This window comes from Hoplias malabaricus, chromosome 12 (genome assembly GCF_029633855.1).
Source record: "Hoplias malabaricus isolate fHopMal1 chromosome 12, fHopMal1.hap1, whole genome shotgun sequence".
Lineage (NCBI taxonomy): Eukaryota > Metazoa > Chordata > Actinopteri > Characiformes > Erythrinidae > Hoplias > Hoplias malabaricus.
This window is the reverse complement of record NC_089811.1, coordinates 40,942,169-40,955,426: the sequence shown is the minus strand read 5'-3', so window position 1 is coordinate 40,955,426 and position 13,258 is coordinate 40,942,169. Positions and strand designations below refer to the sequence as shown.

General features: G+C 45.4%; 1 protein-coding gene across 1 annotated transcript; it reads left to right on the top strand.

Annotated features, from left to right (window-relative positions):
• Positions 1-36: 36 nt before the first annotated feature.
• On the top strand, positions 37-11,475 carry tgfbr2l (transforming growth factor beta receptor-like). The gene is made up of 7 exons (XM_066686169.1): positions 37-98; positions 4,286-4,436; positions 5,414-5,616; positions 5,877-6,718; positions 9,855-9,996; positions 10,282-10,409; positions 11,194-11,475. Exons 1-7 carry the CDS (start codon positions 44-46, stop codon positions 11,473-11,475), a joined length of 1,803 nt encoding a protein of 600 aa, XP_066542266.1. The 5' UTR covers positions 37-43.
• Positions 11,476-13,258: the final 1,783 nt, after the last annotated feature.

The window sequence follows — 13,258 nt, the reverse complement described above, 5'->3', positions numbered from 1 at the left end:
ACACACTCTATCAGATTGAACTTTCACCGCGGATCTGTTGACAATGGCGCGCATGCGCAGCAGCGTCTCGGCTCTAACATCTGTTCTCTTCTGGCTGTGTGAGTAGAAGTTAGCTTTTCTCATTGCTTTACTACTTCACAAACAAACACACGGAAAATATACAGCAAATGTATCTACCTGATGTTTATTCTAACGTACTCTACACTGACAGACTTAATACCCGTCGGTAAAAGACTCAGAAACATTCCTTTCATCTTTTAATAGCTACAGTCTCACAAAGTGTGAGCTCTTTTTTAATGGACACGTTAAAGAGTTTCCTCTCAGCACAGAGCACCAATGTCAGCAAACTCGCTTTTAATGGCCCTAGTACACACTGTTTAAAAAAGAGCTTAAAACAACAGACTGAATTAAATATTCTACATTTTTCTGAATCTGTGTTTGGATCTGAGGAGTTCTCTGAAACAGAATATTAACTAATTCAGTAATGGATGTCTTAGATGATGAATTATATGTATTATACACATAGGACAAGAAATTTTAAATACACAAGGCAATTTCTACAGGATTCCTTAAAAAAACAAAAACAAACAAACATTGCAATTTCCTACACATACGGGTCACTACGATGTCCTACAGGAATGGGCTACAAACAATAGATAATAATGGCAGTATTATAGAGCACTAGAACCGCTGTAGAAGAAAAGGTCCAAGATGCATATTTTGTTTCATTTCTATAGAATTGTTATAGAATTAGAAAGTATCAAATGACCTATGACTGTAGAGTAGAGGGTATAACATTGTTAAATATAAGGACACAAAGGAGAAAATAATCATGTATTAGAGTTTATAGCAATATTTAACTTTGTCATGACTTGTTGGTCCAATTGTAATGTAAAAAAATGTAGAAAAATAGGTTGAGCCCTGATTGTGACAATATGCTAATGAAGATAGAGCATAGCCACGTTCTGAGAATAAAAGTAAGTTAAAAAACCATGAAAACACTGGCATGCTTGTAATTTGCTCTCATTGACGTCTGGCGGTGATCAATACACATTACACAAAGTTGGATGTTTATAATCAGGGCTCCTGTTGGCCAGTACATTTATAGATTATTTTTTCCTGCGCACTATTAACCTGTATGAAAAAGGCTACATCGCATCAAGTTCTTTGTAGCAGCAGATGCCTGGAAGCGTATATTTGGAATCTAATATTACGTGAAGCTAAAGCCTCTCCCAGATATTGAAGTTAAAAAGAGGAACTCTGCTGCAAAGATGAAAAGATGCAATGGACTTTGACCACAGTGAAATGTCACTGAATAAAATGTGATGGAAATTTCCAGCAGGAAATCCATCTTGAGGGCTCCAAATTATCTTTGTTGCACAGCGGAGGATTGGGTGTGTGTGAGTGAGCAGTTACACTTTCAACAACAATTATGAAATATTACCATGAGGGTGGAGAGGAGAAAACCATAACCTCTTACTCCCTCGCACCGTACACTGGCTGTTGTTCGAAACTGCTCCCGTTAAAAATAATTCTGGTAAATATTGAGGGGCACAGAGGGCACATGTGGCACGCCACCGGGGCCAGCGATGATGAATGTGACCACACAAAGAAACAGAATAAGAAAAGCCAGCAGGCCGAAAGTGCCCTTCTCCTCTCTGCTCTGCCATCATCATTTCACACAATGCTAATATTGTCAGGCCCAAAGTGAGGGATATGATGCTGACGGGCTCTGAGCCGCCCCCTGGCTGAAGGGACCCACGATGGTCTGCCAGCAGACACACACTCTTGTGTTTTCTCTCCTTTCGGCTTCTTGAGAAAGGTCCAGCAGATTCTTTGCTGTGGGCTAGGCCTTTTTTATTGTAACTCTGAGAAGAGAATCACAGTGATTAGAAGATAGATTCAAAGATAAATGACTATTTATTGTTTGGCATGAGATAATAGGCACTGCTTTGGCAGCCGTTGGAGCGGGCCCCTCCTGTCTCTGCTTTAAATGAGTGTCATTGAGGCCTGTAATGTGTCGAAGAAGGCACCTTCTTTCAGAATGGCTGTAAAACACAGTGCATAGTTCTTGAGCAAATCTTGAAAACACACATGTGACAAGGTCTAGGAGTGATGTTATAATTATGCTGTTACTAATTTATGCAGGAAATATTTTCCAGGAGCATGCAGAATTTAAAGGCTAGTAAATTGTGGCCTATGTGCCACCCGGTGTCTGTGTGTGATATTCCTTGCGTTGAATATTCGAGTACCTAACCCGAGCAGTTTATGAGTTTCATGTTCAATTGCTTTTGATTTGAAGCTCTCTGAGGGTCACAGACGTCTCTAAACTATGGCCCTTCTCCACAGGGCTGAGACATTTCAAATGTCAATGTATTAAAGTCCCTAAAACATACAGTTTTCAGTTCTTCTTCATTACTGTCGATCACTAACTGTGTATTATCTTTGCTTTCTTGGAAAAGGCACTGACACAGTCTGTTAAATAGCCATTTTATATCAATATTTTCCGAAAAATAATGTGGGGTGGGGAGGGGTGTCGTTATCTCTAGTGGGAATGAGGAGGGCTAAATAACGAACCTGTTGGCTAAATATGTAATGTGTTGGTTTGTGAAGTCACAAAACATTGCACTCAAGATTTTGCAGTTTAATATGCTTATGTAGACAATAAGGAAAGTGAATACTGCACCAAAAATATGTAGTTTTCCATTCAATATATATACATTTTTTACATTCTGAATATTAATTTAGTGTGTTACAATAAGAGCTTGTGAATTGCAAATAGAGAACGAAGAAGAACACTTGCTTGACTGCAAAGCAAATAACTGAAGGCCAACATTTCTGGGCCTCCTGTAGCATGTGGCCTTTGAATTTCCCATAAGTACAGAGAGGTTCTGCTGAAAAACTTGGCCAGGGCAAACACTTCTGGCTTCAATTTATTTCTGGAGAAGTCACTGCTGATTTTAATTACTTTAAAGTTTGCAGAGGGGTTTTTATGCTTATCCAGCCTTTTAGGTCTCTCTCTCTCTCTCTCTCTCTCTCTCTCTCTCTCTCTCTCTCTCTCTCTCTCTCTCTCATTCACTTGTATATTTTTGATGGTTGGCATCAGTGAACATCTGGAAGACTTTGAGAAATATCTGTGCAGCTTCTTTTCATGTTTACTCAGTTCTGTTAGATCACCGCACTCTGTGAGTGAAAGAAACTCAGCCCTCATCTGCTTTCAATCCACAATTAATATTGTTGTGATGTGGCAGGGTAAGGATAGCAGAGGGAAGATGCGTGGGAAGGAACGCTTCATACTCTCGACATAACCACAGGCACTCACACACACACACACACACACACACACACACACACACACACACACACACAGAAAACACACCAAATTTGTCCAAAACACATAATATACTCTGTATATATCATCCAAATCCATTTAGCTCTGTGGGCTCCAGATGGGCCACAGCACTCCCCAAAGACTTGATTGCAGTTGTCAATACAACTTTTACTCTTCTAAATATTTCTCTTTCCTGTCATCATTGTCATTTTGCTGGTATGATTATCAAATATGCCGAAGGCCATAATGACAAGCACATACCCAAGCTTTCAGGCATTACATTCATGATTATTGCTGATTTTTTAATGCCTATTGCTCTTGAGGATTTTCAAATACTACTAGAATTATGGTTTTGAATATATATGGTATTGTTGAGCTATTTAAATTTTCATTATCTGTAAGCGCTTATCCAGTTCAGGGTCGCGGTGGGTCCAGAGCCTACCTGGAATAATTGGGCGCAAGGTGGGAACACACCCTGGAGGGGGCGCCAGTCCTTCACAGGGCAACTCAGACACACACACATTCACTCACACACTCACACCTACGGACACTTTTGAGTCGCCAATCCACCTACCTGGACTGGAGTGGACTGTGAGAGGAAACAGGAGCACCCGGAGGAAACCCACGCAGACATAGTGAGAACACACCACACTCCTCACAGACAGTCACCAGGAGGAAACCCACGCAGACATAGTGAGAACACACCACACTCCTCACAGACAGTCACCAGGAGGAAACCCACGCAGACACAGAGAGAACACACCACACTTCTCACAGACAGTCACACGGAGCGGGAATCGAACCCACAACCTCCATGTCCCTGGAGCTGTGTGACTGCGACACCTAACTGCTGCGCCACTGTGCCGCCCTAATTTATTAATTAGTATTTATTAAACTCTACATTACAAGGAACAGAGTTCTAAACTGCTGTCACTCTGTCTGTGCACATTGCAGTATTTCAAGCCAGTGCTTTCACTCACATGTCGAGTAACTTGTGTAAGTGGTGTAACCATACCAGTCCTGTGTGTGACGACAACATCTGCAAGACCAACTGCAACTTCAGCTCCTACTGTATCCTGGCTGAAGAGGTCTGTGTGGCTATATGGTAAGTAAGAGCCAATTCAATGCCTTTTCCACCTTAAAGAATGTGGAGCATTAAAATGGAAATTAAAAATGTGTATCTCCCAAAAATAGTAACTTTACAGGAGAAGGAACAAGCCTTCTTAACTTTCAATGGAAGCGAATGTAAAAGGATTGAATTCCAAGTATTTTGGAGCATTTCTTTTGGTTTAATCATCATGAAATTTTAGTCATAAATATATATATAGACACACATACACAATACAAGTGCAATTTGTCATTAAAATCTTGCTTTATGAAATACTTGGATGTGTTTAGAATGTTTTCATTGGCCTAAGTTCGTGCATTAAAATGATAAATGCACTTGAAAATAAGACAAAATAGTAGTTGCAAACTCCAGAATGACAAGCTGATTTATGCTTTAACTGAGCAAAGTTTTTTTAGCTGAGCAAGCCTTCTCTGGACCATTGCTATGATAATGGACCCTGTTTCCAAAGATTTCCCCTGAGCTCGTTCCACCCTGTTTGGACCCTGAAGAGTTTTTCGGGGTTTAATCGAGCTGACCTCTGATTGGCCTGAAGTAGAAACTAACTGGGTATTGAGGACTGGGCAGATCTTCAGGGAGCAGAAAAAAAAACACCCTAGAGTAAATCACTTAAATAAAACTCCTGTTCCCTGCTAATACCGCATGAAAAATAAACACATGTATAACCTTCAGAAAAGAGTTGACTTTGGAGAAAAGTACAAAGAAAACTCCTGAGCAGGGATTCCCAAATTACTTTTTATTTCTTTATTTTCTGCTCACGAAGACTATTCCGTAAGAATTCAAAAGGAATATTTATTCTTAATAATATACAATTAGTTAATAGAAGGCTTTAATAGAGAGTAGAACATAGAGCTTTTTGTGACAGCGTAGAAAAGATTATGCTAAATTAAGCATCATTTAGAAACAGTTTGTGTGTGTGTGTGTGTTGTGTGTGTGTGTGTGTGTCTCGTTTACAGGAGACAGGAGAATGAGCGTGTGAGTGTAGAGACCCTGTGCCACAATCCCAAACATGCTTTGGAGAACATAATATTGTCTAACGCAAGCTCCAGCGAGTGTGTGATGGCTCCACTGCCCTCGGAGAACGGCATGCTGTTCCTCTGCAGCTGTGTGAGAGAACATGAATGCAACGACAAACTTATCTTTGACAATGGACCCCATGGTAAAATAATAATAGAATATGTCTAATACATATGTAATACAGTTGATCCATTGTGAAATAGAGTTAACTGCCTCTTATTTTGAAATCCTGGACTAAAAGTCTCCAACACAACATGGTGTAAAATATCATTTATTATTTTCAACTCATAAATTCAATTTTGGTGCATGCCTTCAGCCAGTTATATCATCTTGGCTCCATTATCATGTGCATTCAGTCTCACTTGACATACATTCTTATTACGTCTTATTCTTTTTTGCCAGGTTTCTCCAGGATGAAGAGTAAAGATGTGATACCAGTAGTCGTGATCAGCCTGGTACCTCCTCTCTTGGTTGCTGTCATTGCCACAATGGCCTTCTACCTGTACCGCACACGCCGGCCCAGCAAACAGCCCAAGGATTGGACCCCGAAGCGTACCCATTACCAGTCACTTGACCGACCAGAAGTCTGTGTGGGCGAGGCTAATGGCAGTGATTTCCATGGAACACTGCTGTCCCTCAGCATGGATGCAAATTCAGACATGTCATCAAGCTGTGCCAACAGTCTGAACCACAACACTGAGCATCTACCCATCCAGCTGGAGGCTCTGGTGGGTAAGGGGCGCTTTGCTGAGGTGTGGCGGGCACGGCTCAACCACAGCGAATGTGGCCAGTATGAGACGGTGGCAGTGAAAATCTTTCCAGGTGTGGAATATGCCTCATGGCGCAACGAAAGGGCCATCTTCTCTGATGCTAACTTAAAGCATGAGAATGTTGTGCAGTTCTTGACGGCAGAGGAGCGTGGTGGAACACCAGGTGCTCCCCAAAGGCAGTACTGGCTCATAATGGCGTACCATGCACTGGGGAATTTGCAAGACTTCCTGATCAACCATGTTCTTAGCTGGACGGAGCTTTGCTCGTTGGCAGGCTCAGTGGCCCAGGGCCTAGCGCACCTGCACAGTGATACCACGCCCTGTGGCACTCCCAAAGTGCCTATTGCCCACCGGGACCTGAAGAGCAGCAACATTGTGGTGAAAAGCAACAGTGAGTGTGCTCTGTGTGACTTTGGTCTGGCACTGCGGCTGGACCTCGCACTCACTGTGGACGATTTTGCCAACAGCGGGCAGGTAATACGCCATTTTCTTGACATTATAGTTAGGTCTATGTTAAGTCTTAAAAAGCAACTTCATATTAGAGCATTGGCTCTATTAATGGATTGTGAGTTTGATTCCTGTGCGGTGCCTCACCCATAACTGGCCACGTTCTCTGTGGGTGGGTAGGATGGCCCTTTCTCTTCCCATGTCACTCAGCAGTGTTAGCCCGTGTGACTGTTTTTAGCTAGCATAAGTAGCAGTTTGTAAAGGAGCATTAACTGCCATCACATGTCTCACAGATATCATGTGATAGCATTCACTCTCCTAGGTTTGTAGCTCTGTGACTGGGAGAAACCAAGTAAATGTGTTAACAGACAGTTGGTTTAAAACTTACTTCTCTCAAACTTTGTGCTGAAGATTAGCTTTTTAGCCAGAAGTTACTCTGGGTTCTCAGGTCCAGTGTTGGGAGGACATTGTCTTGCAATATTTCAATTAGTCCCTGCCTCAGCACACACAATCCCACTCAGAAAAGGCTTGACAATTTGTTGATTAACTGGATTAGGACTGACTAATTATGGACCTCTGAAGATAATGTTGTCAGGTGAATTGCATAAGAGATGAAGCTAAATTAAGATCTCCAGGACTAAACTTGATGACCTCTGCTGTAAAAGATGCAGCATTCATAAATGTCCATCCATCCATCCATTATCTGTAACCCTTATCCAGTTCAGTGTCGTGGTGGGTCCAGAGCCTACCTGGAATCATTGGGCACAAGGCGGGAATACACCCTGGAGGGGGCGCCAGTCCTTCACAGGGCAACACACACTCACACATTCACTCACATATTCACACCTACGGGCACATTTGAGTCTCCAATCCACCTACCAACATGTGTTTTTGGACTATGGGAGGAAACCGGAGCACCCGGAGGAAACCCACGCAGACACGGGGAGAACACACCACACTCCTCACAGACAGTCACCTGGAGGAAACCCATGCGGACACAGGGAGAACACACCACACTCTTCACAGACAGTCACCCAGAGGAAACCCACGCAGACACGGGGAGAACACACCACACTCCTCACAGACAGTCACCTGGAGGAAACCCATGCGGACACAGGGAGAACACACCACACTCTTCACAGACAGTCACCCGGAGGAAACCCACGCAGACACGGGGAGAACACACCACACTCCTCACAGACAGTCACCTGGAGGAAACCCACGCGGACACGGGGAGAACACACCACACTCCTCACAGACAGTAACCCGGAGGAAACCCACGCAGACACAGGGAGAACACACCACACTCCTCACAGACAGTCACCCGGAGGAAACCCACGCGGACACAGGGAGAACACACCACACTCCTCACAGACAGTCACCCGGAGGAAACCCACGCAGACACAGGGAGAACACACCACACTGTTCACAGACAGTCACCCGGAGGAAACCCACGCAGACACAGGGAGAACACACCACACTCCTCACAGAGTCACCCGGAGGAAACCCACGCAGACACAGGGAGAACACACCACACTCCTCACAGACAGTCACCCGGAGGAAACCCACGCAGACACGGGGAAAACACACGACACTCCTCACAGACAGTCACCCGGAGGAAACCCATGCAGACACAGGGAAAACACACCACACTCCTCACAGACAGTCACCCGGAGGAAACCCACGCAGACACGGGGAGAACACACGACACTCCTCACAGACAGTCACCCGGAGGAAACCCACGCAGACACGGGGAGAACACACCACACTCCTCACAGACAGTCACCTGGAGGAAACCCACGCGGACACGGGGAGAACACACCACACTCCTCACAGACAGTCACCCGGAGGAAACCCACGCAGACATAGGGAGAGCACACCACACTCCTCACAGACAGTCACCCGGAGGAAACCCATGCAGACACAGGGAAAACACACCACACTCCTCACAGACAGTCACCCGGAGGAAACCCACGCAGACACGGGGAGAACACACGACACTCCTCACAGACAGTCACCCGGAGGAAACCCACGCGGACACAGGGAGAACACACCACACTCCTCACAGACAGTCACCTGGAGGAAACCCACGCGGACACAGGGAGAACACACCATACTCCTCACAGACAGTCACCCGGAGGAAACCCACGCGGACACGGGGAGAACACACCACACTCCTCACAGACAGTCACCCGGAGGAAACCCACGCAGACATAGGGAGAACACACCACACTCCTCACAGACAGTCACCCGGAGGAAACCCACGCAGACATAGGGAGAACACACCACACTCCTCACAGACAGTCACCCGGAGGAAACCCACGCAGACATAGGGAGAACACACCACACTCCTCACAGACAGTCACCCGGAGGAAACCCACGCAGACACGGGGAGAACACACCACACTCCTCACAGACAGTCACCTGGAGGAAACCCACGCGGACACGGGGAGAACACACCACACTCCTCACAGACAGTCACCCGGAGGAAACCCACGCAGACATAGGGAGAGCACACCACACTCCTCACAGACAGTCACCCGGAGGAAACCCATGCAGACACAGGGAAAACACACCACACTCCTCACAGACAGTCACCCGGAGGAAACCCACGCAGACACGGGGAGAACACACGACACTCCTCACAGACAGTCACCCGGAGGAAACCCACGCGGACACAGGGAGAACACACCACACTCCTCACAGACAGTCACCTGGAGGAAACCCACGCGGACACAGGGAGAACACACCATACTCCTCACAGACAGTCACCCGGAGGAAACCCACGCGGACACGGGGAGAACACACCACACTCCTCACAGACAGTCACCCGGAGGAAACCCACGCAGACATAGGGAGAACACACCACACTCCTCACAGACAGTCACCCGGAGGAAACCCACGCAGACATAGGGAGAACACACCACACTCCTCACAGACAGTCACCCGGAGGAAACCCACGCAGACATAGGGAGAACACACCACACTCCTCACAGACAGTCACCCGGAGGAAACCCACGCAGACACGGGGAGAACACACCACACTCCACACCCGGAGCGGGAATTGAACCGTGAACTTCAGATATAATTCAATGAAAGCTCTTAAATTCTTTCTCTTAGGTTTAGTGTTGTAATTCTTAATTGAATTGCTCTGATTTCTAAGGTGGGCACAGCTCGATACATGGCCCCTGAGGTGCTGGAGTCTCGAGTCAACCTGGAAGACTTGGAATCTTTCAAACAGATGGATGTTTACTCCATGGCTCTGGTGTTGTGGGAAATGGCCTCTCGCTGTGATGCCATAGGGGGTGAGAGACTACACCAGAAATGATTTTCTATACAATAATTTTATAGAATTATGTTTAGGCTACAGATCTACTGCCACCTTAAGTAATGATGTGGGAAACTATTATGGAAAAATAAACTGTTATGGCCATAATAATAATAATACATTATACTGATATAGCTCTTCCTCAGAGACTCAAAGACGCTTAAATTGTTTTATTAACTCATATATAGCCCTCATTCACTAATTAGGATAATGTAGATTTTTAAAAGCAATATAAACATGCAATCTTTCTATTCTTGGGCAGAGGTGAAGAGCTATGAGCCTCCATTTGGTTCAAAAGTGTGTGAGCAGCCATGTGTGGACAGTATGAGAGATCTGGTACTGAGAGACAGAGGACGGCCAGACATCCCACACAGCTGGACAATACATCAAGTGAGTATTTCATACAATTTAATATTACTACAATTCATTCATTATCTGTAACCCTTATCCAGTTCAGGGTCACGGTGGGTCCAGGGCCTATCTGGAGTCATTGGGTGCAAAGCAGGAATACACCCTGGAGGGGGCGCCAGTCCTTCACAGGGCAACACACACACTCACACCCTCACACCTATGGATACTTTTGAGTCGCCAATCCACCTACCAACGTGTGTTTTTGGACTGTGGGAGGAAACCGGAGCACCCGAAGGAAACCCACGCAGACACAGAGAGAACCCACCACAGTCCTCACAGACAATCACCCGGAGGAAACCCACGCAGACACAGGGAGAACACACCACACTCCTCACAGACAGTCACCCGGAGGAAACCCACACAGACACAGAGAGAACACACCACACTCCTCACAGACAGTCACCCGGAGGAAACCCACGCAGACACAGGGAGAACACACCACACTCCTCACAGACAGTCACCCGGAGGAAACCCACGCAGACACAGGGAGAACACACCACACTCCTCACAGACAGTCACCCGGAGGAAACCCACGCAGACACAGAGAGAACACACCACACTCCTCACAGACAGTCACCCGGAGGAAACCCACGCAGACACAGGGAGAACACACCACACTCCTCACACACAGTCACCCGGAGTGGCACTCGAACCCACAACCTCCAGGTCCCTGAAGCTGTGTGACAGCGACATTCTTGGAATTATGCTATTTTCACCTCCTGAACTGTGCTGAAAAATCATTCTGCCTTGTATTCTGTTGCAGGGAATGCAGTTACTGTGTGCTACTATAACAGAATGCTGGGATCACGACCCAGAAGCCCGTCTGACTGCACACTGTGTGCTGGAGCGGTTTAACATGCTGGTCCAGGATGAACTGGAGAACTCGGCTCTCTCTATCTATGTCCCAAACCCCTCAGAGCAGCAGGACTGTCTCCCTTCTCCCTGCAGCCCTCCAACTCCACCACTTCCACCAATTCGTCCTCAAAACCCTCCTTCAACTGAGGCTCAGACCACTGCCTCCCTCAGGCAACCGAGTGAAGTTTGACTGTTCCCAAAGCCTTGCAAACATTTGTATTTGTAAACCTATATATATAGGTTCAATATGTGGAGCTGGTCTCCATCATTTTCTTATTTTCTCAAAATATCGTTTAGGCTTTGGGTTTTGGTACTGCAGAACTTAATGAACATAAATGTGCCACTGAAGAAGAATAAGCAAAATATTGTAAGCCCTGGCTTCTGAGTTCACCATGTTCCTATCATGTCTCACTCATAGCATACACTGACCCTGCAGGCTACTTTTCCTAGTCTGTGTGAATTGAGTCAAGTAACACTTCAAAGATTCAGCGTGAGTCTCGTACCACAGTAGATATTTAAAGCCCAGATGTTGCAGATATAAAAGGTCCTATGTGAGTATGAGTAACTCCTGAGAGATGGATTGTTAACGTAAAGGCAACAAAGACTCCAAAAGGTCCTCACTGTACTAGTGTGGTATGTCCCAGTTCTGCTGGCAAAAAATGTTTTCCAAAAACTGTTTACCACACACCATTTTCTCATTTGAGATTTTTCCATCGGCCTCTGAGTCTCTTACTTACTTAAAAACAATGTGGCCGTTAAACCAAAGCTTGGCTTTGGGAGGGTTGCAATTTGATTAACCACAGGCCCTGAACCGAGCTTACGCGTCAAAGGCTCAACACGCAAGCAGGCGGGACGCAGTTATATTTATTTATTTTTTTATGATGAAAGAAAATAAGAGGGCATTTTATTGTTTCCCTAAATTGCTCAGCATACCCAGGCTTTCCTTTATGAAAACCATCAGCCATTTTTAAAATTTGCAGTGGATTAGAGGTGAAAAATCCATTTGTTATATGCATATTGCACATTTAATTACTGACTCAATTACTACCATCCTTATTGTCTTCTCAGTTAAAACTGATGCACACTCATCTGCCAAGAGGCTGTGTCAGGAATCTGAATCTTAGATGTGTTCTCTTACCTTATCAACAATTACAGGCAGAAACAGTAGTTCTTTTAGCTCATCAGCCTAACTTCATTTATTAGCCAGATTTTGTCAGTCTCTTTATAGAAACATAATGTGAAAGTCTCAGTTAGTAATTCTTTCAGAAAGAAAAATGTTGACCACCAACTAATCTTGAAATGACTTGCCACTCTGAGTCATATTTAGTTCTCAGAGGTTTGGTAAGTTAAACAGACAACCCCCCAATGCTAAATTTAAACATAGCACAAAAAGTAAGGACATTTGTGTTTGGTGAATTATTTCTTCATTGTAACAATGCTTCTTGGCAATAAATCGTATAACATTGGAAACCTGTTAATTTCCCTTTTAAATGGTGCCACACTTGTAAGGAACGTGTATTTGTGGGATGAGCAGTAGAGCTGAGTGTGTGGGTTGTGCCAAACAGCTTATTCTGTGTGATGGTGTGGGGCGGCATCTCCCTCACTGGAAGAACTAGGATTTTCATCATTGGAGGCTTCTTAATGCAGAGAGATATCGAGATGAAGTGGCAAACCCACATCTCCACAGTCTGGGACCAAACTCTATCCTCCAACATGACAACACTCACCCCCCACAGAGCGGGGTTTATCAGAGACTACCTCCAGAATGTGGGAGTGGAGAGGATGGACCTCAACCCCATTGGACACTTGTGGGATCTTCTTGGGCGTGCTGTTGGTGCCAGAGTGACCAACACAACCACGTCGGCTGACTTGTGACAAATGCTGGTTGAAGAACGGGGTGCCATCCCACAGCAGTGTGTGACCAGGCTGGTGACCAGCGTGAGGAGGAGGCGGAGGGTGTTGTGGCTGTGTAT